Below are 27446 nucleotides of genomic sequence, written 5' to 3'. Positions count from 1 at the left end.
TTTTCTGTTTACAAACATGCCAATTCGAGAGACTACAACTTTTACAAGGAGATTTCCCTCATCATCATCATCTCATCTTCTGTTTTTCCCTCTTTTACCTTGTGGTGTCGAGAGTTTATTAATCATCGGACCTCAAACCGTTCACAGGATATGGTGGTCAGCCCTACGTCCCAGTGTATAAAACCCCAGGAGGATAAACGGGGGGGACCCTGCTGTCCATGACCAACTAACATGGCTATGGCTGAGGAAGATCCTTCAGCTCCTCACGTCACCGACGGGAATTGAACCTAGGGCACTTCTTCTCCATATGACTGCGAAGTGCACAGCCACTAGGCTAACCGCGCAGACTATTTCAGGGAGATTTCCATAATGACAGTTAAATTATTCAACTTTACTATCAATGCTGGTTACTTTACTTCACAAGATAAACTGTATTAACAAATCAAAGGTAATGTGATGGGTAGTCTTATATGACTTGTTTTAGCTGATTACTTCATGGAGCACTTTCTTCTTCTTCTTCATGTAGCTTCCTCAGTGAGAGAGTGTAGCACCATGTCCTTCTAGTTCTCTCTCTCTGTTGGTGGCTTTCCTTTTTGTTTTTGTATAGCCATGTGATCCTGTCCATGATCTTATATCTTCAAGCCATCAAGCCATGTCCTTTGTTTTTTGTCTCTTGATCCATTTTCCATAATTTTTGTTTCTAAAACTGTTAGTCTCCTCTGTCCTGCTGAACCTCTCAGTACATGTCCTGCCAAATCTCATCTTTCTCTGGATCATTTCCTGAAACAAAGATCTGTGTTCTCATTCTCTGTAGAACATCTGTATTTGTCACATGTTCTGTCCATGAGATTTTCAGAGCTCTCCTATAGCACCACATTTCAAAGGTCATTATCTGTTATCTTACTTGCCAGCCTGGCTGGCCGAGTGGTTATCATATCCACTCTCCAGCCAAAAGGCTGTGGGTTCAAATCCCGCCGTGGGCATGGATGTTTGTGATTGTCTGTGGAAATATTAGTGGTGATGGACGGTAGATGGCATTGGTAGTTGTGGTCAGTTGGAGGATTGAGTGGTGGAGACAGAGATGTAGAGTAGGTGCCCTCCCTCGATGAGTCTTTGGACTCCCTGGAGGTGTCAAATAATAATGATAATGATTACTCTCTTCTTGAATATCCAGGTCTCACTTCCATATGTGAAAACTGGCCACACTAATGTTCTTATCATTCTTTTCTTTTTGTCGATACCCACAGAACTTCTGAGCAGGTCTTTATTTTTCCAGAAGGCATCTTTAGCTATGGCTGTTCTTATTTTTTATTTCTTTATCTTGTTTTCCATCTGTAGTAAAGTAAGTGCCTAAATATTTGTATTCTGTTGTATGTTCAATTTTCATATTGTTTATGAATATTGATGAAACAAAAGAAAACAGATCTGGCTCGGATCTGTTTTCTTTTGAGATTTTCATAAATTTGGTCTTTTTTGGATTTATATCTAATCCAAATTCTTTACCTACTTCAATTAGTAGCTGAAGTAATTTGATTAATTTATTATTATTATTATTATTATTCAGGCCTCCAAGGAGTCAAAAGACTCATCGAGGGAGGTCCTTCCTAAGACATAAAGTCTGTCAAGACTCATCGAGGGGAGGTCCCCCCCTGAGAAACACAAAGTCTATCATACCACTCTTTATACTCATTTATTTCAGTTTTACTGCTATTAGAATGGTATCGTCAGCATATCTAAAATTGTTGCATTTTATACCATTGATAATAATTCCTATTTTTTGTTTTTCCATCTTTTCATCGCTGTCTCACTACAGATATTAAATAGATTTGGTGAAAGGATACAACCTTGTCTAACTCCTCTTTTTATTTTCACTACAGAAGCCTCACAGTTAAACAGCTGCATTTTCTGTTTGGTGTAAATCACTTTATAATCTTAAGTACATGATCTTCTATGTCTAATTTATCTAATATATTGAACATTTTATTATGTTTTAGGCCTTCTGAAAGTCTATGAAGCATATGTAAAAGTTTCTATTTCTTTCAAGTGATCTTTCTATTAGTATTTTTAGTTCCAGGATAGCATTAATGGTTCCCATTCCTCTTCTGAAGTCTTTCTTTTGTTCACTCAATTCACCAATTAAGGCTTTATCAATTTGTTTGTTAACAATGGTTAAAATAATTTCAGATGAATGGGATATTAGGCTCACAGTTCTGTAATCCTCTCAATTTTGTGCATTATTTTTCTTTGGAATTGTTATGCAGATAGATGTAAAAACTTCAGGTAGTTTTATAGATGTCCTGAATGGATTCCACTAAATAGTTGTTATTATTGCTAGTCAAAGCTTTCTGCAGCTCAGCCAGGATATTATCACACCCAGGGGATTTATTATTAGGAAGATTCTTAATTACATGTTCTATCTCCTTTCTTGTCATGGCATGGCAAACCCGAGGTACCTGATGCTGGACCATGCCTTACTTCATGTAATATATAGCTGTTATATTATTCTGTAGACTGGTCCCTCCTCTTCTTTCTTTGCTTCTTTCTCCTCTCCTTGCTCCTTCCCCCTGATGCTATTAGAGTATTCGAGGGCTAAGAGTGAGTCTTTCCTATCTTGCTAAGTCATTTTGTCTTATGCAGCCACCGAAGGAGGCAAGCTAGCCTCAATAGGTGCAGGTCCCAAGCCCGGATAAATGTGAGGGTTGATGTCAGGAAGGGCATCCGGTCGGAAAACTTCAGTGCCAACTCAAACTATGATTATGAGTCGAAGAGAAAATGATATAAGGGCTAGGGTGTACCCCTTAAGCGACGCGCAGCCACATCGCCCTACAGCTGTGAGAAGTGGACGAGCGCTACTGCATCAAGGGCGGGTGCGGTTAAAGAAGCAAGCCCAGCAGGTGGAGAGGATGTTGCGAGTGGGAACACTGAATGTTGGAAGCATGACTGGAAGGGGAAGAGAGGTGGCAGACATGATGAGGAAGAGGAAGTTGGACATTTTATGTGTGCAGGAGACAAGGTGGAAAGGGGAAAAGGCAAAGGAACTGGGAGATGGATATAAATTGTTCTACTCTGGAGCGAATAACGAGGGAAGAAATGGTGTAGGAATTGTAGTGTGTGGCAGAATGAAGGGTGAAGTACTGGACGTGGGTAGAAGGAACGACAGGATCATGCGAATGAAATTGGGTCTTGGAGAAGAGTGGGTGGTCGTATTATGTGTATATGCCCCGCAAGTTGGTTGTACAGCAGAGGAAAAAGATGAGTTCTGGAACGTGTTAGATGAAGAAATGAGGGAATTGGAAGAAAATGAGATGGTGATTGTCAGAGGAGACTTGAACGGGCACATAGGAAGACAGAATAGAGACTGTGAAAGGGTGCATGGTGGCCACGGAGTGGGAATGATGAACCAGGAAGGAGAGAGGGTTGTGGACTTTGCAGTAGCATTTGATCTGGCAATTGTGAACTCATTTTTCTTCAAGAGGGAAGAACATTTGATAACATTTAGAAGTGGTAACAACAGCTCACAAATTGACTACATTTTGACTAGAAGAAAACATCTTAAGGTTGTGATAAATTGTAAAGTAATTCCAACAGATCAAGTATCACAACAACACCGACTGCTGTGCGCATACTTTAAAATAAGATCGAAGATAAGAACTTCTGGTTGCCATGGGATGAAGACAATTAAGTGGTTTCGCTTAAAAGAGGAGAGTGTGAGGAATCGTTTTAGGGAGAGAGTGTTAGAGAGGATTTCGGATGGACTGGAAAGTGTACAAGATTGGTGGAAACATAATTCAAAAGTAATCCTGAGCTGTGCAATCGAGGTGCTTGGTGAGACATCTGGAAAGATTAGAGAGCAGAAGGAGGGTTGGTGGTGGAATAATGATGTACAAGTGGCAGTGACAGCTAAGAGGAAGGCAAAGCAGAAGTGGGATGAGTCAAGAGTGGAAGAGGACAGAGAGGTATACAAAGAGAGAAAGCAAGAAGCCAAGAGAGTTGTGGCACAGGCAAAGGCCATGGCATATCAAGATCTGTATGATCAATTAGAAACAAAGGAAGGACATAGAAAAATTTAGCAACTAGCGAAATGTAGAAATAAAGCAGCTAAGGACATCTTACATGTGAGGCAGATCAAAGATGCTGAAGGAAGAGTATTATGGAGGGATGTGGACATAAGAAACAGATGGAAAATATACTTTGAGGGACTTTTGAATGAAGAAAATGCAAGGACTCACAGAGGAGATAGGCAGCCTTCTGAGGGGATGGTGCAGAACATCAGTAGAATGGAAGTGATGGAGGCCATGAAGAGGATGAAGAATGGAAAAGCAGTGGGCCCCAACAGAATTCCAGTGGAGGCATGGAAGGCACTGGGGGAAGAGGGAATTGACCTGCTGTGGGACCTGTTCATGAAAGTTTGCCAACAGGAAAATATACCCGAGGAATGGAGGGAGAGTACTCTTGTTCCCATCTACAAGGGTAAAGGGGATGCACAAGACTGTAAAAATTACAGAGGAATAAAGTTGATGTCCCACACAATGAAGATCCTAGAAAGGGTTCTTGATGGTAGATTGAGGGAGGAGGTGGAGATTGCAAAGGAACAATTTGGCTTCATGCCTGGTAGATCAACAACAGATGCTATCTTTGGGTTACGACAGATGATGGAAAAATATCGAGAGAAACAAAGGGAGCTACATCTGGTATTTATTGATCTGGAGAAAGCATACGATAGAGTGCCAAGGCAAGAAGTCTGGAGGTGTCTGAGGGAGAAGAAGGTGCCGGAGAAATATGTCAGGTTGGTGCGGGAAATGTACAGAAATGTGAAGACAAGTGTTCGGACCTGTTTGGGACAGACAGAAAGTTTTCAAGTAACAGTTGGCTTACATCAAGGGTCAGCATTAAGTCCGTTTCTGTTTAATATTGTGATGGAGGTGGTAACAGAGGAGGTGAGAGAAGATGCACCTTGGACAATGTTATATGCAGATGACATCTTGCTGTGTGTAGATTCAAGAGAAGAAGCGGAAACTAAACTGGAAAGATGGAGAAAAGTACTGGAAGAGAGAGGTATGAGACTGAGCAGAAGTAAGACAGAGTATATGTGTTGCGCAGTGGGCGGTGGCCAGGAGACAGATCTGGAGCTGGAAGGAAATGTCATCAGGAAGGTGAGAGCCTTTAGATACTTAGGTTCAACAGTGGAAGAAGATGGAGGAGCTGAGAAGGAAGTGGGATGCAGGATACAAGCGGGTTGGAGGAACTGGAGGGAGATGGCTGGAGTGTTATGCGATAAGAGGGTGCCGATCAATCTGAAAGGCAAAATTTATAGGACAGTAGTGAGGCCAGCTATGACATATGCTAAAGAAACTGTGGCCCTGATGAAAAATAACATCAGCAGGATGGAAGTAGCAGAAATGAGAATGCTTAGGTGGATGTGCGGTGTGACCAGAAAGGATCATCTGAGAAATGACTATGTCAGGGGAACAGTGAAAGTTACGAACCTAGGAGCGAAAATACAGGAGGCAAGGTTGAGATGGTTTGGTCATGTGATGAGGAGGGAGGACGAATATGTGGGAAGGGTCATGCAGATGGATGTGCAAGGAAGGCGGAAGCGTGGGCGGCCAAAGAAGAGATGGAGGGAGCTGGTAGAAGAGGACTTGAAGATGAAGAACTTGGATGTGGTGACAGCCCAAGACAGGAAGGTGTGGAGGAGACTCATAACAAACAGTGACCCCACTTAAGTGGGAGAAGCTGTAGAAGAAGAAGAAGATCTCCTTTCTTGTCAGCAGAGTAGTATCTGTTGTTACGTTTAACTTAAGGTTTCGTGAGTCATCTATCATGTTACCATTATCCTCATCATAGAGATCTGATAAGTACTTCACGCATCTTCCATTTATCTTTTCCTTATCAATGATTATGTTTCCATCTTTGTCTCCTCGTATATCTTAAAAGAATCAAACTGTTATGCAAAATATTATGTAAAATTTAAAAATGCAAAAAAGAAGTTATGCAAAATTTAATCCATTTTCATTAAATTTTGATTTTACTATTGGATTTTGTACCATTTGCAGATCCCATTTTAGGGGTTTACTTCTTTTAATTTTTGTTGTTTTCAGGCGAATATTCATTTTCATTAAGACCAGTCTATGATCAGATCCACAGTCAGCACTTGGCAGATGACAAAGATCCTGTTTTTGTCATCCGCTGAGATTAGATTATATAAGATTTCTGGAATCAGGTCATCTATTTCTTGAATCATGTGAAGTCCTATGCCACCATCCTAATCTTAATTAAGCAGGCTACATGCCCTCTCTAAGTTTTGGAAGCGATTCCTATTAATTGTTTATAAACTTTTTAATTACATAACTATACCTATTTCTCTGGAACTTCAATAGTGTTTCCTCCTACTCATACAACTGCGACCGAAACAAGTGGAAGTATGCACATAATTATATGACTTGTCCTTGTTGACTACATTCTAGCCTGTGCAATATATATATATATATATATATATATATATATATATATATATATATATATATATATATATATATTGCACAGGCAATATATATATATATATATATATATATATATATATATATATATATATATATATATATATATATATATATATATATATATATATATATATATATATATATATTGCCTGGTCGAACCATTTTAAGATTATCTTTCATCAAGGAAATAAAACTACAATGCCAACAACAGAAGAAAATAACGATCACCCAAAAATTTTAAAAGAAGTTAGATACGCAGTAAAACAAATGAAAAACAAAGAACCAGGTGTTGATACTATCCCTACTGAACTGTGGTTATATGGACACAGCACATCAATAAAATATTTAACAATCCTATTCAATAAATACTAGGAACAGGAGATACACCAAATGACTGGAGAACTGGAAAGTTCTGAAAAGTTTGGTAAATTTCCAATAGACGGCGAACCAATTCATTCATTCTTGCCAGTGTCGGCATGTATCATCTTTTTCATGACCCCCTGGCAAAATTTTAGCCACGTGTGACTAAAACTGGCAAACGTTTAAAATGACCATGTTTGCATTTTTCATAAAAATGGAGAAAAATGAGTTTTGTGCAGTGATAAAACACTTTCATTTGAAGAAGTGGACAGCCGTGCAGATCAAAGCCAAGTTAGATGCAGTTTATTTGGACTCTGCACCTGCATTAAAGACTACTTATTTTTGGATAAACGAGTTTAAACATGGTCATAGGTCCATCAAAGATGGACCTATGACCACTCCCAACTGAGGTCACTACAAAGGAAATGATTGACAAAATCCATGGTATTGTTATGGAACACCACCTATTGAAAGTGTGTGAGATTGCTGAGATTGTAGGCATCCCAACTGAATGGGTATATAATATCCTGCACAAAAAATTGAGCATGAAAAAGCTGTGTGCATGATGGGTGCTGTGATTGTTGACTGTCGATCAAAAAGGCATGCAAAAAGACATTTCAACGCAGTGTTTGACAATGTTTAATCGCAATTCGCAGAATTTTTTGCGTCAATTCGTGACTGCAGATGAAACTTGAATCCACCACCACTACACACCCGAGTCCAAGCAGCAGTCAAAACAGTGGACAATGCCCGATGAAAGAGCACCAAAAAAAAGTGAAGACTGTTTTGTCAGCTGGAAAGGTGATGGCCACTGTTTTTTGGGATTCCCAAGGAATTACATGATAGACTATTTGGAAAAGGGTAAGACAATAACAGGAGTCTATTGGGAAGGTGATGGCCACTGTTTTTTGGGATTCCCAAGGAATTACATGATAGACTATTTGGGAAAAGGGTAAGACAATAACAGGAGTCTATTATGCATCATTGTTGAACCATTTAAAAGAAAAACTGAAGAGAAAATGGTGAAGATTAGCACATACAAAAAGTTCTCTTTTATCAAGACAATGTACCATCCCACAGTCATCGTCCCACATAGCCGTCACAATGACAAAATTGCACGAATTGAGGTTCGAATTGGTTCTACATCCATATTCTCTGGACTTGGCCCCATGTGACTTCTTGTTCCCAAACTTAAAAATTTGGCTCAGTGGGAAAAAATTTTCTTCGAACGAGGATGCCATCAAGGCTGTCAATGACAGTCTTGCACAATTTGACAAATCCTACTTTTTTAGATGGGATGAAAAAAGTGGAAACTCACTGGACCAAATGTGTAGACCTCGATGGAGACTATGTTGAGAAATAAAGGTGATTTTTTCCAAACAAAATGTGTTTAACTTATTTTTTTATCAAACTTTTCAAACAACCCTCATACAGGAAAGGAGACAAAAGAGATTGTAGAAACTACAGACCAATCAATTTACTCTCCCATACCTATAAAATATTCATAAGAATTATACAAAATAGATTTAAAAGCACCTATGAAGAACTGATAGGCACAGAACATACTGGTTTTTGAGGAAACTATTCAACAATAGACCTGATTTTCACATTGCACCAACTAGCAGAACTCAGCTGGGAAGACCATAAAGACCTATATTGTTGTTTTGTGGACTTTAAACACGTTTCAGTAGCATCAATCGAGAAATTCTTCTTAAAGTTCTACTAGAAAAAGCAATAGATAAATATATAATACAATTTCTGATAAAATATTACTCTAAGACAAATGCAATAATTAAAAAAGGACACACTCACAACAGAGCCCATGGAGATCCAAAAAGAAGTAATGCAAGGATGTCCACTATCCCCATGCCTATTCAACATATATCTAGAATTTGTAAAGAATGCAACAGATAAGGAGCCTGGAATCAACATCAAAAGGTTTAAATATAAATAATATAAAATATGCAGATGATCTTGTTCTTATTGCAGGAACCCCAAATGAACTACAAAGATTGATAAACAAACCAAACGAAACCTGTAAAATATATGAAGTGGTAATAAATATACAAAAAACCAAAGTGATGAAAATAGGGAGGAACAAACTAACATCTCAGTCACCCTAAATGGAGAACAAATAGAACAAGTAGATAACTTCATATATCTTGGATCAAAACTAACAGAATCAATTGATGGACTCGAAACAATCAAACACAGAATAGCGATAGGATTGACTACCATAGGAAAATTACAGAAAATCTGGAAAACAAATAAGATATCTAAATAAGCCAAAATTAAATTATATGAATCAATAATTATACCAACAGTTATCTATGGAGTAGAAGTATGAACAATTAAGAAAAGAGAGGAGAAAAAAAAACTGTTGGCATTTGAAATGAAATGCTTAAGAAAAATAAATAAAACGAGTTGAATAGAAAAGAAAGCAAATAGCACAGTTAGACAAGAATTATCATATAAAAAGACAATATTAGAAAAAAATTAGAAAACAACAATTGAGATAGTTCAGCCATGCTGCATGCATAGACAGACAGACAGACTACCTAACATCCTAATAAATACTTTTACAACTGAAAAATGAAGACCCGGGAGACCAAGAATCACCTAGCTGAAATCAATAAAGAACATTTCAGGATGTAGAACTTATAATGAACTTTTTTGAAAAGCAAGGAAGACTGGAAGATCCTGCTCAATGGAAGACTCAACACATCTTAGACAGAAAAGAAGAAGATAACTCCTCTCATAATTTAAATGTTGTAGCCAATTCTTCTTTCTACCTTCTTCCTGAATTATGCTCATAACATATTGATCAAAATATATAGCACTATTTAATAAATTCAAATTTTATTTCCCTTATATGTGTGAAACTGCTATTTAAAAAATTGTACTATATCATACACAATGATATCCTAACGGTCCTTAATTGCTGAATTCTTATCTGGATTTCCTCCAGAATTGCCTTCTCATACACTTCCATTCCTTCATCCAATATACTTGTACACTTATGTTACTTTCACCAGATTGATAGATCTTAGCAAAGTGAGCACTCATTACCTGAACAATTGCATCTGTTTCTGATGCAAGGGTAAAGATTGTATTCAGAAAAGTTATTCTACCACATCGATTCTTCCGTTTTCTTGAAGCATAACAATAATATTTTGGGGGGTTGCTTTTTAGCCTACACAGCCTATTTCTTTTCATACACTAACTTTGCTTTCCATACAATATTCTCAACTTTTCTGACCTGTACTATATATATTTATAACACACACACACACACACACACACACACACACACACACACACACACACACACACACACACACACACACACACACACACACACACACACACACACACACACACACACACACACACACACACACACACACACACACACACACAGAAAGAGAGAGAGAGAGAGAGAGGTCATAACTCCTCTCATTCTTGTTTTCCCAATATTCCTTCCATATACAGTAAAACCCCTTTTTTACACTTTTCAGGGGACTGATGGAAAAAAGTGTAAATAGCAGGAAATGTAAAAAACATTTAAAAAAGGCTAAAAGATGACTTACTGCTAGTATGTGAGTCTACATACTAGATTACACAATTTAATAACTGAAAATAAATGAATTTAGAATTACTTACATTTATCTATTTAAAAAAAGGTCATAGTTCTGTATGCTTTGCTAAGTCTCTTCATATTGTGGCGTATTTCCTCAAACATCTGAATTGGCTTATTAGAAGACATCAATGCTTCTGCCATTTTTTTCACTGTAGGGAGGCTTGGCTTCTTCTTTACTTGTTTTACTGCAACTTTTTTTTGCACTATTAGCACTCTAAGCTCTTCATCAGAGAGCTCAAAGACAAATCATTATTATTATTATTATTATTATTATTATCATCCCAAGATCATCCCATGGAATCAAAGACTCATCTAGGAGGTCCTTTTCTCATATACACAGCTCACCATCCCTATCTATCCCAATGGTTTTAACAGGCCTTTAAGGCCCACAACCTTCCAAGCATGCTTGGATTTCATAACCGAAAATACGAGGATAGAATGGTCACTCCTATGCCTAAAGGTATTCTTGGCTGTATCCCTGTGTGTTCAAGGGGCCGGTTTGCCTGCTTGCGGGATGAAAAACACCAGATAAACTGGCGGAAAAAACCCTACTGCCCGCGCCCAAGACCGGCTAACTTGGCTATGACTGAGGAAGATCCTTCAGCTCCTCACGTCTCCGACGGGAATCGAACCTAGGACACTCCTTCCCCAGCATATGGTTGCGAAGCGCAAAGCCACTAGGCTAACCGCGCGGACCACAGCTCACCATACTGTGCCTTAAACACACTCAAATTCTCTGCAGACACCACACTCTCAGGCAAGGCATTCCAATCATTCACAACTCTGAATGCAAAAAACCTGCTTCTCACTTCCCTGCTCACACCCTCCTTATACAGCTTCCAGGGATGACTTCTGGTTCTCCCCTGATCTCCCACCATTTGCAGTAAAACCTCTCCAACACTGATCCTATAACAACCCCCCTACTAACTTGTAGGTCTCTATCATATCACCCCTCTTCCTCCTATCCACCAGACTTTGCAAACTGCATCCTCTCAACCTTTCCTCATTTCGATATTCCAGAGATCAGAAACTACCTTAGTAATTTTTACTAAAATAAAGAGCCAAAAGTCTTAGTAAGTCATCTCTGGACCCTTTCCAACACCTCTTCATCCTTTTGAAAACCAGGTGACCAAATTCTGTGCGCAGAAGTCCATGTATGGCTTAATCAAAGCCTTATACAATGGAACAAGAATCTCCTTACTTCTACAAGTCAGACCCCTAAATATAAGACATTTATAATCAGTTATAAGAGATGCTGTAAGGGAAAGAGCTGGAGGTTGACAATGAAGATGTAAGGCATCTTCATTGTCCTGTGAATGTATGAGTAGCAGGAATAGCCTGAGCAAAAGCATTTCTTAAATAATATGCCTTGAAACCAGCAATAACACCCTGGTCCATGGGTTACGGGATTCACATGGTGCTCAGTCGATGTGTGATGACTATTGTAAGTATGCCCATTGTAGGTCACAAGTCACATATAAGTCGAGGACTGACTGCTCATATAAATGGTTGCTGCTATAGGTTGGGATGGGGGGGGGGACACAAGGGAGAATGATCGGACAGTATGCAATTGAAAATTAGCACAGTGAGTGAAGGACAATTAATCACTGTGGGTGGCTTTGACTATGGGGACAGACTGGAAAGAAGAACAATCACATGAAATGTAAAGGCGTGGAATCAGAATCAGGTAGCCAAATTATCTCCATATAAGAGTGATCATGAGATTTTGTGGATGACAGTCAGACATGCAGAATTTTCAGTTTAAAAATAGTCATATACATACATACATACATATATATATATATATATATATATATATATATATTTAAATATGGAATTAGAAAGCAACTGATTATGAAAAAAATATATATGTGCATGGAATAGAAAGCAACTGATTATGAAAAATGAGGCAAGAAGGGTAGCCATTTATGATAAGGAAAGCCAAAGTTAATTATGAGAAGAATCTCTCAAATGAGGCCAAAGGAAACCCCCCAAACAGCTCTTTTGCTATGTGGTGAGTTAAAGAAAAATGACCATAGAAAGATGATTTTAACACGTACCGATGTTGGAAATATAAGAGAAGCAAATGAAATAGTTGAGTTACTGAATGATCATTGTGCAAGGGAGTACCATCCAGGAGATATTGCAGTGCCAAATGTACATAAAGGTGGATTGATATGGTAAAAAGTTCCTTAGAAGATAGAAATGTAAGATCTGACAATGTTGGAGTCTTGACAGGTAACAGATTGATTTGGAGGAAAATTGTAGATAGGAAGTTAATAATAATGTAAATTTGTCATGTAGTACTATCATATCCTGTACACCCCATTGAGGGCAGTCAGGAATTTGATGATGATGATGATGCTTAGGATATTGCAGAATCTTAACACAAACATGGCAGTGGGATTAGATGGAATACGAGTCCATGTATTATGAAATGTGCATGGAAATTGCTGCTCCTCTAACCAAAGTGTTAAATTTAAGCCTATGTTGGTTCTGTGATGCTGCCTATCGAGTGGAAAGAAGACAAAACAGTTCCACTGCATAAAGGAGGCTCCAAGACAGATGTAGTAAATTATAGGATAATCGGCATCTCAAGAGCAGTGGTTAAGGTATTGGACAAGCTGGTAAAAGACAGAAATCAGGAATGTGTGGAGAGGAATGTGATACTCTATGGGGATGAGGGGACAGTATGGTTTGTGAAAGATAGATCCCATTTTAGTAATTTACTCACCCTTTATAATCAAGTGACACTGAGCTAGATAAAGGAAATGGTTATAAAGTGATACTGCTGGATTTTGCAAATGCATTTGAATGGGATACCACATGGAACTCTGTTATTTACATAAATAGCAATGAGATGAAACTGGTGATTTGGACAAAAAGGTGGATAATGGATAGACTTAAAAGAAATAGTATATAGGGGAACTGAATCCAGGAGAATGCAGGTAGCTAATGGTATACAAATGCTCAGTACTTGGTCTGCTGCTGCTGTTCAATTTGTACATCAATATAGGAAATGATTTGAGAGGAAATAGTCATTTGTTAATGCAAAGCCAGGAGGAGTAGTATCCAATGACAATGATATAGAAATCCTACAAGAAGAGTGATTGGGAACAGGGAAATGCAGTTATTATTATTATTATTATTATTCAGGCCTCCATGGAGTCAAAAGACTCGTCGAGGGGGAGGCCCCCCCCTAAGAAACACAGTTTAAGTACATATTGCACAGGTGACCAAAATAAACTTGGATATTGAAGAACACATTGACCAGCAAGGATAGGGAAGTTAGTATTTTCCCTTTACAGATCTGTATTTTTGGGGATGAGTAAGTAGTGAAGAAGATCCAAAAGCAAGTGACCAAGATTGTGGTAGGTCTATGGAATCCTGTAAGAAAAAACAATAGTTTATGGGTTACAAAGATGAGTTGACAGGCAAAAAAAAGAGGGGGACATGATAAAAATATATGTTTTATAAAGGAATTTAATAGGATTGACTTTTTTCAATATGTGGGGGATAACCCCTAGAAACTGTGTAAGTGTGTTGTTTTCAAGGGTGTTATGACCATCATTTTTTGCTTGGCTGGTTGTGAAAGGATTACAAAAAGTGGCTGTGAGTGATTCATCAGTAAATGAGTTTAAGGAGAATTACAATAGGCATTGTGTGAATCATGGTTAGTAAGGATCTCCCATGATGAGATTGACTCCACTCCATATCTGAGAAAATAATAATTAATTTTTTTGAATTTGAAATCTAACAAAAATTTCTAAATTCAAGCTTCTGATAAGAAAAGTGGTGGTATTACACTAGGCGAAAAAACTCATTTACCATCTGGTGGGTCTTAGTATACCAAGCTTAGCATTTAGTCTGATGGGCATGAACTCTACATCTCTCTCCCTAGCTATGTTAGTTAACTATAGATAATTTTTTTCATTTGATAGTTTAATGCTTTTTGGCTAATGGATATATCCATGACTATTAATGGGTCCCAGTGTGTAGGATTTGGTTACTGCAGATCTGGAATTCATTGAAGTTGACTATAACATCAATTCCATCTGTGTTTTGGACATCTGAAGCTTACTCCATGCCATGCTATGCAATCATGCAGTTAATCATGACTATCTTAAGCCTTGGACTCTTTTAGTTTCAGCCTTGATATACCTAGTCTAGAGCCATCATAGCTCAGTCAGTATAGACAAAGCCCTTTGGTCAGAAAGATGGGTTCAATTCCCATTCATGATGTGAGGAATCTTTATCTGGTCTCTTTTGACTAAAGGTCAGTTTGTCAGTCTCATAGGGAGGTAGAGGGTTTTTTCTCCCAGAAACTTGGGTTTTTCATCCCTGTGTTCTATTGGCCAGGCAAACTGACCAATAGAACACACAATTTACAGACTTGGAGCCACAGGAGTAACCTCCTTTTCCTCGTATTAAGATTAAGAAATCCAAGAGTACTTGGAAGGCTGTGGGTGTCTGTTATTAAGTATTAAGTATCTGTTAAAGCCACTGATGAATGAATGAATGAATATACCTAGTCTATCCATAAATACTGTTACAACTTGAATCTTGAATAGCAATAACACTTAAACCTTTAATCTATTAGTAAATCATTTACAGCTTTCAGTACCTACAAACCACATGTATAACATGCATACAGAAGTACTCAATGTTCAAATTGTCCTCCTTTTGCCTTCACACATGCCCGAAGTCTGTGAGGTCACATATCGATAGTGGTACACACAACATCCAATGGAAATGCTGCTAATGCTCATTCAAATCCACCTTCAGGCTGGCAATGCAGAGATGTGGTTTCTTGCAGGCTACTCTCTCAAGTTTCAACCACAATTTGAAGTCAATGGATTCAAATCAGGACTTCCAGAGATGACCAATCAGATGGTGATATATGGTCAGGCACATTTGCCTCCAACTTCTGTTGTGCAGTCCTTGCCATGTGTAGCTGAGTCCTGTTGAAAGACTGCCCTGAGTCCTGTTGAAAGACCGTATATCTGAAACAAGGTGCTGTTCAGATATACCACAGGTTTCAGCACAGTGTCTTGATACATTTTGACAGAGGTTTTGATCCCTCTCTTGCAGAAATGCAACTTGGATATTCTGTGATACATCATCCCTCACCAAAGCAAGCGTCACCGACAGAGTTGATGACTTCTCTGAATCCTAGGTGCTGTGTGACCATCCAGGGCATATACCCTATCATTTTGGTGGTCTTCAATGGTGAAAATATTCTCATCTGTGAAGAGGATAGCGCCATGTCTGTTATTTGTGTACTGCTGAAGAAGTACCTTAGATTTTATCACACTCTGCTGCATAAGTTGTAGCATCACCCCCAGGTTATCAGTTAATACATGTGACATCATTCTCTGTGAAACATTCATCTCTTGCAACATCATTTTCTACATTCTCACAGGATTATGGCAGAGGCATGCACAGCACTCACAAGCTGTTGCATCTTAATGCAGTATAGTTGATCTGTTCTTTGGCAATTAGAGACATCTTCTGTATCATTATAACAGTTAATAGGCTGATACATGAACATCCTACTGATCCTGAGTGTTTTTAGCACGTGCTGAAAATAACAGGTGGCTGCATTCAAACTTTGTGAAGTGCTATTACAGATACGTGATTCTCATAATCTCCCACAGTCACTATATGTTAACCCATACAGCTAGACAAATCTCTCTACTGATCAACACACAAATGTTGGCTGCACACAGTGCTATCAATAGAACCAAGCTCATGCAATTCTGTAGGCAGTGTGGGAATGTGTCGAAGAAGTACTGCTAGATTTACAAAGGCATTTGACAGGATACCACATGAAATTGTTATACAAACTGCAATAAATGGAGATATGAAATGGATATGAAACTGATGTTATGGAAAAAAATGGTGGCTGCTAGACAGATATCAAAATATAGTATATTGACATGCAGAACCTGGGGCAGAGCTGACTACTACCGGGTACATCCCCAGGTGGCGGATCGGGGAACAGCCTTCAGATATGGAGGCTAGCTGCGATATAAGCAGAGCAATCTGGCGAATAAGCAGCCGTGGACCAACAGCGACTGAGCTATCAGGGTGTGGGGGAGCAGAGGTGACAACTCTGTCTCACTTAAAACCTCACAAAGCCCAATGACAACTTGGTGACATGGCAAGTAGTGCCACCATTAAATAAGCACCTGCTGGGGTCACTGCCCCTGACATTGGGAAGCAGCATTGTCAGTACTGACACAAGGTTGAAGCCAAATGATGACGAAAAAGCTTGTGATCAGAGATTTGCAGATGGCAATATGATTATATTGTGTACGTCTGTAATACTGTGGAGCAGAAAGCAAACAGAGAAACTACTGCTCTACCTTATCTCCAGAACAACCACCATGGTGAGCAAACCCTTACAATTGGCCCCAAGTTCCCAGCGTCCCTTAAATGGGACAGGGGTGCGAAGAATTTCCGGGCTCAAAATGGTGTCCACTTTTAAAATCGCAACTTGGAATGTCAGAACTCTGTATGAAGCTGGCAAATTAAGAAATGCCGCAAGAGAAATGAAGAGGCTGGGCATCTGGATTTTGGGAATTTGCGAGATAAGATGGTCAGGATCTGGAAATGTCAACAAGATAATATGACAATGTATTACTCTGGGAATGATCAGAACAAACATCGACATGGTATAGCTGTAATAGTAGATGAAGAAATCAATAAATCAGTAATAAATTGGATTCCATTTTCTGAAAGGATAATGCTGTTACAACTTAAGGGAAACCCCATTAACATAAATATCATCCAAGCTTATGCACCCATAGCTGACAAAAGTGAAGAAGATGTTGAAGAGTTTTATGAACACCTAAAAGGGGATGATGGAGAAATTGTTGGAGAACATGGCTTAGGCACCAGAAATGACAGAGGAGATCATCTAGTCCAGTTCTGTCAGGAAGAAGATCTAACAATAGCAAATAGCTGGTTTAAACTTCCACCCAGAAGACTGTACACTTGGAAATCGCTTCAAGATAACTGACATAACATTGTCAGAAATCAAATTGATTACATACTGAGAAATAAAAGATTCCACAGTAGTATACAGAGTGCAAAGACTTATCCAGGAGCAGATATCTCATCAGATCACAATCCCATTGCAGAAGTATGTCTTAGATTAAAATCAGCTAAAAAATCACAAAAGAAGAAAAAGAAAATTGATGTAGAAAAACTGAAAGACCCGAACATAAATAAAAGTGCCAAGACACAGCTTAACCTGCGATAACAACAGATTAACATAGAAGAAAATAAAAGAGTGGCATCTCTTTGGAATACCTTAAAGAATGCCATCATAACAACAAGTATTGAAGAAGTAGGTTATGTGAATAATATAAAACAACAGGAATGGATGACAGATGAGATTTTTTCTCTTATTGATATAAGAAGAATGTACAAAAACAAAGGCCTAGCCAGATATCATCAAGAAAAAAATAAAAGAAGCCAAAGAAAATTGGATGAAAAATTTATGTACTGAAATTGAACTACTTCAGAAGAAACATGATAATTTCAATCTGTATAAGAAAATCAACGAAATTTCTGCAAAACTCAGAAAAAAGCAAACAGTGTCTCTAAGAGACAAAAATGGAAAAATAGTTCTAGAAGAAGAGAATAAAGCACAGATTTGGATAAAATATGTAACAGAACTCTTTTCAATGATACTAGACAGAAGCCTATAAATATAAAAGATAACATTCAAGGACCAGCAATCATGAAATGCAAAATAGAGAATGCTATAAGATCAAGTAAAACAGGAAAAGCCAGTGGACCAGATGGTGTGCAAACAGAATTTTTAAAACTAATAGAACCAGATAACATCAAACTTCTTGAAAAACTATTTAATAAAATATATGAAAGTGATGAATTTCCATCAGATTGGCTCAAATCTACATTTATCACTATCCCAAAGAAACCCAAAGCGAATTCCTGTGGTGACTTTCGACTTATTAGTCTAATGAGCCAAACATTAAAAATATTTTTGAAAGTAATTCAGAATCACATTTATCGAAAAAGTGAAGAAACTCTAAGTGAAACACAATTCGGCTTTTGGAATGGTTTTGGTACTAGAGAGGCCCTTTTCTGTACCCAAATATTGATACAAAAATGCATAGAAAAACAGAAATCTGTCTTTATGTGTTTTATAGATTTTGAAAAAGCATTCGACAAAGTCAGACACACTAACTTAATAGAAGTCCTTCACCAAATAAGGTTAGACGAACAAGACATAAGACTAATAACAAATCTGTATAGGAATCAGTCAGCTACCATTCAATTAGACAACATTACCACCAGTGATATTAACATCAAAAGAGGAGTGAGACAAGGATGTGTGCTCTCACCACTCCTGTTCAACATATAGGCAGAGGTAATCTTTAAAAAAGCATTGGAAGAATGTCCAGAGGGAATCACAATAAATGGAAAGATTGTTAACAACCTACGATATACAGATGACACCGTGCTAATTACAGATAACATTATGGATCTCCAAAAACTCATTGACAGGGTATACGTAGAAAGCCAAAGAATGGGAATAAATATAAACATCAACAAGACAAAATACATGATCATCAGCAAACATCCAGCCTCATCAATGAAACTGACACTCAATGGGAAAAATATCGATCAAGTGTCAAGATATAAATATCTTGGTTGCTTAATGAAAGGTGGGATCCAGAAATAGATATAAAGACAAGGATTGAAGATGCATGGCAGTCCTTCATGAAAATGAGAACACTATTCTGCAATAAAGACCTAAACATAGTAGTCAGATGCCGAATGCTGAAATGCTACGTGTGGTCTATTCTGCTCTATGGAGTTGAAACATGGACATTGAAGGGCGACAACCATCAAGAAAATCGAAGCATTTCAGATGTGGCTATACAGAAGAATGCTAAAGATATCATGGACAGAAAAAATTACCAATGAAGATGTCTTAAAATCCATTGACAAAACTAAACATCTTGTACAAATAATCAAGAAATGAAAAACATCATATCTTGGCCACATCATGAGAAACAGCAAATACCAACTTCTACAAACTATTTTGGTAGGAAGACTTGATGGCAAAGAAACTAGAGGAAGAAAAAGAATATCGTGGTTTGACAATATCAAGACGTGGACAGGAAAGAGTAGTACACAACTGCTCAGATTAGCATAAGAGTGCAGTTTGTTCACCAAGATGGTCGCTGACCTTCGATAGAAGATAGCACAATAAGAAGAAGAAGACATGCAGAATCCAGGAGAATGGAGGTGACTAGTAGTGTGCCACATGTTCTTTGCTTGAACCACTGATGTTTAATTTGCACATAAATGATATAGGAAATAATTTGAAAGGAGATATTCAGTTATTGTTTTTTATGTGATTCCCACTCATAGAAGGTTATAGGCCTATTGTACATTAGTACTGTGAGTGGGTTAAGGAGTTTTTTTTATTTTATTACTTTTAATTTTTTTAAATTTTTGACATAGTCCAGAAACCCTGCTCTAGAGACCAAAACATGAAACTTTTTCAAGCCACGATGAATAAGATGGATAGACTAATGGGTTGTGGATTGCACAACCTATTGGCTGTGGGTTCAAATGGGTCCTGTATGCTAACCACTCAGTCAACCAGGCCAGCAATTTGTTTGCTGATAATGCAACTGGGTAGAGTGATAATTAATCAAGGTAATGTAAAAAACTTGTAGTTTTCTACATCACCTTGATGTATGTGATTTAAATAGGCTGATAATATGATAAAATATAATGGATGTCAATTTAATTTGGAAAAGTGTAAAGTTATGCATTTTGGGATACAAAGATTACAAGTTGCGTACCACATTGAGGGAACTATATTATAGGAAACAGATGAAGACAGGAATTTGGGAGTGGTAGTAATAGAAAGAGAGTTGAAGTTTAGAGGGCATATCTAACAAGCAGAGAGATAAGGGAGTTATCATTCCCCTTTATAAAGCCTTGATAAGACCACATCTGGATTACTGTGCTCAATTCTGGTTACTGGTTTTTCTTGAGGATGAGGAAGTGGTGTGAGAGGTGAGTAACTAAGGTGTGAGTGGTCTGTGGAATTCTCCCTATTAGAATAGACTAAGGGGTTGTGGATTGCAAAAGATGGTTGACAGGGGAAAAAAAAAAAAAAAAAGAGGGGATATGATAGAAACATTTAAGTTACTTTAAGGCTTTTATAGGATCAATGCAGAGGAAATGTTTCAGCATGTAACTAGAGACAACAAAACAAGAGATCATCCCTGGAAGTTCAGTAAGAGTGTGGTTAGCAAGGGTGTGAGGATGAGAATTTTTGCTTGGACAGTGGTGAATAATTGGAAGGGGTTGCCTGAGTCAGTTGTCAGGGCTTTGTCTGTTGATGGTTTCAAGGAGAGTGTGATAGATACTGTGTTGATAGTTTGGGTCTCCAATGATGTCTTAGGACTCCATGGAGGTGCCCGTGCAATTATTAATTATTAATAATCATATTATTATATTATGATATTAATACAAATAATTATTATTATATATAATTATATAATAGTGAGAGATCAGGGGAGAACTTCTCCACCATTGATCCTATAACAACCCCTTACCAACTTGTAGGTCTCTATCATATCTCCCCTCTTCCTTCTCTCCACTAGACTCTGCAAATTACATCTTTTCAATCTTTCCTCATACTCAACATTCCAGAGATCAGAAACTACCTTAGTCAGTCGCCTTTGGACCCTTTCCAACATCTCTTCATCCTTCTGAAAACCAGGTGACCAAATCTGGGCACAATAGTCCATGTGTGGCCTAATCAAAGCCTTATACAATGGAAGAAGAATCTCCCTACTTCTACACGTCAGTGTCCTCCGCATCATTCCCAGAAGTCTTTGTGTTATCTTCACAATTTTGCCAATGTGTCCCCTAAATTTTAGATCCTTATCCACTATCACCCCCAGATCTCTTATTTCCTCTACTTCCAACAATATATTCTCACCAAGCATAAATTCTGCATCTCATCTTTGTTTTCCAAATTTTAAAACCTTACATTTTGCAACATTGAACTCACATCCCCATTTGCATGCCCAATCACTCAATTTATCCAAGTCTTCTTGCAAGGCCACAACATCTTCACTACTCTTTATGGTTCATCCCAACTTTGCGTCATCTGCAAACAACTGAATATCTCCATCCAAATCTTCGCCAATATCATTAATATAAAAGTTAAATAGTAATGGCCCTAAAACAGATCCCTGAGGCACTCCACAAGTGACTTTCCTTTTCCTGGATATTGCACCCCCATATACAACTTGTTGATACCTATCAGATAGCCAGTCTCCAATCCAATGCACTAATCTAATATCCAACCCCATCTGCTCTAGTTTGACTGTCAACTTGAGGTACTCTATCAAAAGCTTTTGCAAAATCCAAGTATATTACTGTGTATCCTTCTACTCTGTCCAAGGAAGCAGTCACTTTATTGTAATAAGTAAGCAGATTACTAAAACACGACCTCCCTTTAGCAAATCCATGCTGTCCATCAAAGATTATACCATTGTTGTCAACCCAACTCTGGATCCTAGTTCTCACAAGCTTCTCCAACAACTTAACCACAACACCTGACACACACACACAGATAGGCCTATAGTTTGATGCTTGAGTTCGATCACCTGCTTTATGAAGTGGCACAATCTTGCCCTCCTTCCACTCTTTAGGGACTTGACCAAGTGCAAGACTCGTATTAAAAAAATATATCAAGGCAGGTGTCAACTCTCTGGCACATTCCTTCAGAATATGCGGTGATATATTATCAAGTCCCACAGCCTTATTTACATCTAGTTTACTCAACTCCCCAAACACCTCTTGCTCACTTACAGTCAGTCTCTCTTCCCCATCATCAACTGCTCTTAATCTCTCCATGAAGTCACATTCACAAGATTGAAAGATCTTTATGAACTGCTCATTAAGTATCTCCACCACACATTCTGCAACAGCTGTCTTTATACCATTTCCTCCAATCAATGTCATCCTTCCATAATCATTCTTTCTTTTGCTGGCTACATATTGATAGAACTCCCTAGGATTCTTTTTGGCTTCATTAGCTAACTGCTGTTCATACCTCTCTTTAGCTACTCTCACTAACCAAGTCACCCTCCTTGCCTGGTCTTTGTAGTTCGATGAAATTGGTTACTTCTACTTCTCTTATGCTGCCTCCACAATGCCCTTTTTCTCTGTATTGCATGCTTAATCTCTTTATTCATCCATCTCACACCTACCTTATTTAACCTTCTCACCCATGGTATACATTTAGACATTGCATCTACTAAATATTTTTTGAAAATCCCCCAAGCTGCATTGATCTCTTTTCCAGCTAATTCCTCATTCCATGCTACACCTGCAAGCTGTCTCCTGAGCTCTTCATAATCACCCCCCCTTGTAGTTCCACATATACCCTTTTTTCACAGGGGTCCTTGCACTGCTGGCAACTACCCAAGTAATCACCTCATGGTCACTTTCACCAATTGGTGGATGATTTGATACCTCATTGATAATTACATCCTCCGATGAGATGACCAAATCCAAGACCCTTAATCCTTGTGTGCCCTCTGTTACATACTGTCTGAGGTAGTTATCCCTCAAAAACTCAAGAAACTCATTTTCTTTACTTCCAGTCGCTATCTCTTCAATCCAGTCTATATTGCCATAATTAAAATCACTCATAATGATCACCCTTTTCTTATTTGCTTGGCTTATTTGATTATACATTTCACTATCACCACCATCCACATTACCAGGTCTATAACAACATCCCACCAAGTATTTGATTCTATTCACCTCTATCTCACACCATACTGCCTCAAAACCACTGGCCCCATTTCCCTCTTGCATCTCTGCCAGCAAGGCAGAGATGCAAGATGGAAATGGGGCCAGTAGTTTTGAAAGAGTTATGTATGGACATAACTCTTTCTCTATCATCAATAGCACTCCCCCTCCCTTTTTACCCCTTCTATCCTCACGGATAGAAGGGGTAAAAAGGGAGGGGGAGTGTCTCACTTATTCTGACAATCTCTGGGTGCACAGACGCAATTAGTGCAACCATTTCATCCGCCTTGTTTCTTATACTTCTAGCATTGGTATACAAACACAACAACTCATTTCTGGATCTACAGCTAGTTCCACTGATACCACTCACTCGATGTGATCTCTCCATGCTGGACTGGGGCCATTTCCCTTTCTGCTTCTTCATTTTAGAGCCCTTTGCAATTCCATCTGTTTCCTTTTGATCCCTGATCATCCCATTACTTTCCTGCCTACACATGCTCTCACCTCCTCTTGGAGCATCCACCTTTCTCACGCTGTGTATCCCTGTCCACCCTGAGCCTCCCCAGAGAATAGTGGGAGATCAGGGGAGAACCAGAGGTCATCCCTGGAAACTGTATAAAGAGGGTGTGAGTAGGGGAGTGAGAGGCAGGTTTTTTTCGTGCAGAGTTGTGAGTGATTGGAATGCCTTGCCTGAGAGTGTGGTGTCTGCAAGGAGTTTGAATGTTTTTAAGACGCAGTATGATGAGATGTGTGTGAGATTAAAGGACCTCCTAGATGAGTCCTTGACTCCACGAGGTCTTGTTTAATAATAATAATAATAATAATAATAATAATATGTATCTTCGCTGATGTCTTTATGGGGATAAAATATTGGATTCATGACACTATTGTGTAATTCATTCCTAATCTATTCCAATCTTCATTCCATTAAACCAATAAACCAAACACCAGCATCTAAGCCTTAGCATTGGAAAGACCTAGTTTAGTTATCATTATAATAAGAGGTACTTTTATAGTTGGTTTTTCACTTGAACACAACTTAGCTATCTCATGCAGTTGGAACAAGTGGTTTTCTCCTGAAAAATAAGCAATCAGCTAGAGAATGTAAGTACACACACACACACACACACACACACACACACACACACACACACACACACACACACACTCTGTGATTAGTTCTGCTCAATTCTGGTCACTTGGGGTTCTTGGGAATAAGGACATAGTGGAGAGGTTCCAGAGGCAAGCAATTAATAATAATAATAATACTTCATTCTAAGAATGTTTTGCTTTGTTAAGGATAGATGGGACCCTAACTTTTTCTTCTGTTATTTTTTTCCCTTCCTTTTGAGCCACATGAAATATCTGCATCAAAATAAACATTGTTCTTGTAATCCTCAAGATCAAGGACTAAACAAATTGGAGAACAGACTTGTAATTGATGAACATTCATTGCTGCTCACTAAGAAATTAAATGAGCATAAGAGAAAAAAATGGCTGTGTTGTTCTTGTTTTTATGTCAAATATAAAATGACACTTACTATTCTTGGCACAAGCTGGGTCTTTACCATCAAAACCGCACTTGGGATATGATTTTGGCTTTTCCCCACATGGCCAGTGAATAGCATTTATGTTAGCATAGGTCTTGGTAGCTCCGTGATATTCCAGTGCTACCTTGAAGATAAGTAAATTGTGTAAGTGTAAAATAAAGATATATATATATATATATATATATATATATATATATATATATATATATATATATATATATTTATATATACATATACATATATATATTGAATAGATTTTACAATGAAAAAATTTATTATTACTCATGTATACTAACTTTTTTTTCTCTCAATTTTTACTGTTCATGTTTTTTTAATTAATTTAATTTAGTGCATCATAATTATAATCACAAATGCATATGCATGCTTTATACATTAATTGTTTGCTTAGTTATATTAAATACAGTACAATCTGAATGTTTTATCATGTCCAAACTATAGTTGACCTCAAGCATCACTGTCAATTAGCAACTGCAAAGAATTGCACTTGTAATTGATGCTCAATTACAAGTGCAATTACAACTATCAGAGCAATTCAGGTAAAAAGAAAAACATGAAGCATCACTTTATATTCATTTGAACTTAAAACCATATATCCTTCATAATATAATGAAAACTTGAAACTGATACAATGCAAAGAATTGGGTGAAGAATTGCCATACAGTAAGCCATTTAAAAGGTAAGAATAGAATATGAGAAACAATTTGAATGTGTGAATAGGCATAATCAAAGAATAATGAATGTAGAATTTTACATCACTAAATATAATTTGATAGTCATTAATAGAATGCAAAGACATGCAGGTCTAGGATAAGGAATTGCATTTTTACTAATTGCAGAAATACTTATTAGAACTGACCAAATTGGCACTGTCAGTTCCACTTGGCCAAAAAATTACAGGAATTGGTGAGACTTTGTTGATGGAAATAAAAATCATAAGGACAGGTGAGTGAATGTGGTTGGAGAAAGGTAATGCTGATGACAACAGAAGAATTGTGACAAATAATAGTGGAAATTTGGCATGAAGGCAATAGCAGAGCTAAGGAACTCTGGTATGGAAAGCGATAATATATAGTCTGAGGTTGTTATGTGCCTGGGTCCAATGCAAAGACACATAGATGAAAACTAAGAAATGTAATAAGCAAATCAGCAACTTCCTATAACTACAGAAGATTTAATGGGAGATTTGGAACTCATATTATGGGAGGGGCCAACATGGTTTTGTTAAAGGTCAATCTTGCCTTAGCAATTTATTAACTTGTTATAATAGAATGACATCGGAGTTGGACAAGGGAAATGGCTACACAGTGATACTACTGGATTTTGCTAAGGCTTTTGACAGGATATCCCATGGAATACTGTTGTGTAAATTAGAGCAGATGGTGATGGATACTAAACTGGTGATATGGATTAAGAGAATGGCTCATAGAGAGATACCAGAAAGTAGTGTATAGAGGAGCAGAGTCCAGGATGAGGCAGGTGACCAGTGATGTGTCTCAGGGCTCTGTGCTTGGGCCATTGTTGTTTAATTTGCATATAAATGATATAGAAAATGGCTTAAAGGGAGATACTCAGTTGTTTGCTGATGATGCAAAGTTGGGTAGTGCAATAAAAAAGCAAGCTGATGTTGAACATTTGCAGGATAATTTAATAAGCTGGTAGAATGGGCAAAAGTAATGGATGTCAGTTCAATGTGGAAAAGGGTAAAGTCATGCATTTTAGGATTAAAAGATTACCAGCTATATACTACATTGATGGAACAACACTCCAAGAGACTGATGAGGCTAGGGACTTAGGGGTGTTGGTGGATAGGGAGATGAAGTTCAAGGGACACATTGCTAAGGTGTCCAAGATTGCACATAGGATTACTCAGTTATTGAGAAACACACTAACATCCAGAGATAGAGGTTATTATTCCATTTTATAAAGCATTGATACTTCCACATTTGGATTACTGTGCTCAAGTCTGGTCACTTGGATTCCTTAAAGACGAGGAGGTTGTGGAGAGGATTCAGAGGAGAGTGACTAAGTTGGTGAGTGATGTAAAAAATGCTCTCTACATTGATAGATTGAGAGCTTGTGGATTGCAGAGGTTGGTTGATAGGCAGAGAAGAGGGGATATGATAGAAACATTTAAATTACTAAAAGGTTTTTATAAGATTGATGCAAGGGAAAATATTTCAGCTGTGTGATAGTGATGAAAGAACAAGAGGTCATCCCTGAAAATTAAGGAAAAGTGTGGTTAACAAGTGTGTGAGAACGAGGTTTTTTGCCTTGAGGGTGGTGAATGAGTGGAATGCGCTGCCTGACTCAGTTGTTAGCTCTTTGTCCGTAAATGAATTCAAGAAGAGGTATGATAGATATTGTTTTGATAGTTTGGGTCTCCTGCAATGAGTCTATGGACTCAATGGAGATACCCATGATAATAATATTAATAATAGGATTTTAACTATGAGCACAGAAACTGGAATGAAGACAAAGAAGGAAATGAAATTTATGCAATTTCAATATAATGACCTAAAGCAATATTTGATGGAATGAACC

General features: G+C 37.9%; 1 protein-coding gene across 4 annotated transcripts in view; it reads right to left on the bottom strand.

The window, feature by feature from the left end:
* The window catches only part of LOC150108266 (atrial natriuretic peptide receptor 1-like), a 352590-nt gene that overhangs the window by 195830 nt on the left and 129314 nt on the right, over positions 1-27446 (bottom strand). For all 4 annotated transcript variants that reach the window (XM_090415713.1, XM_090415714.1, XM_090415715.1 and 1 more), the window contains one exon: positions 24876-25008. In XM_090415713.1, the coding sequence (XP_090271839.1) occupies positions 24876-25008 (133 nt within the window). The remainder of the gene's footprint in view (positions 1-24875; positions 25009-27446) is intronic.

This window comes from Typopeltis vanoorti, chromosome 3 (genome assembly GCF_054136105.1).
Source record: "Typopeltis vanoorti isolate ZY-2024b chromosome 3, IOZ_Tvanoo_1.0, whole genome shotgun sequence".
Taxonomy (NCBI): Eukaryota; Metazoa; Arthropoda; class Arachnida; order Uropygi; family Thelyphonidae; genus Typopeltis; species Typopeltis vanoorti.
Note: the sequence above shows the minus strand (reverse complement) of the source record. Positions and strands in the feature narration are given on the sequence as shown.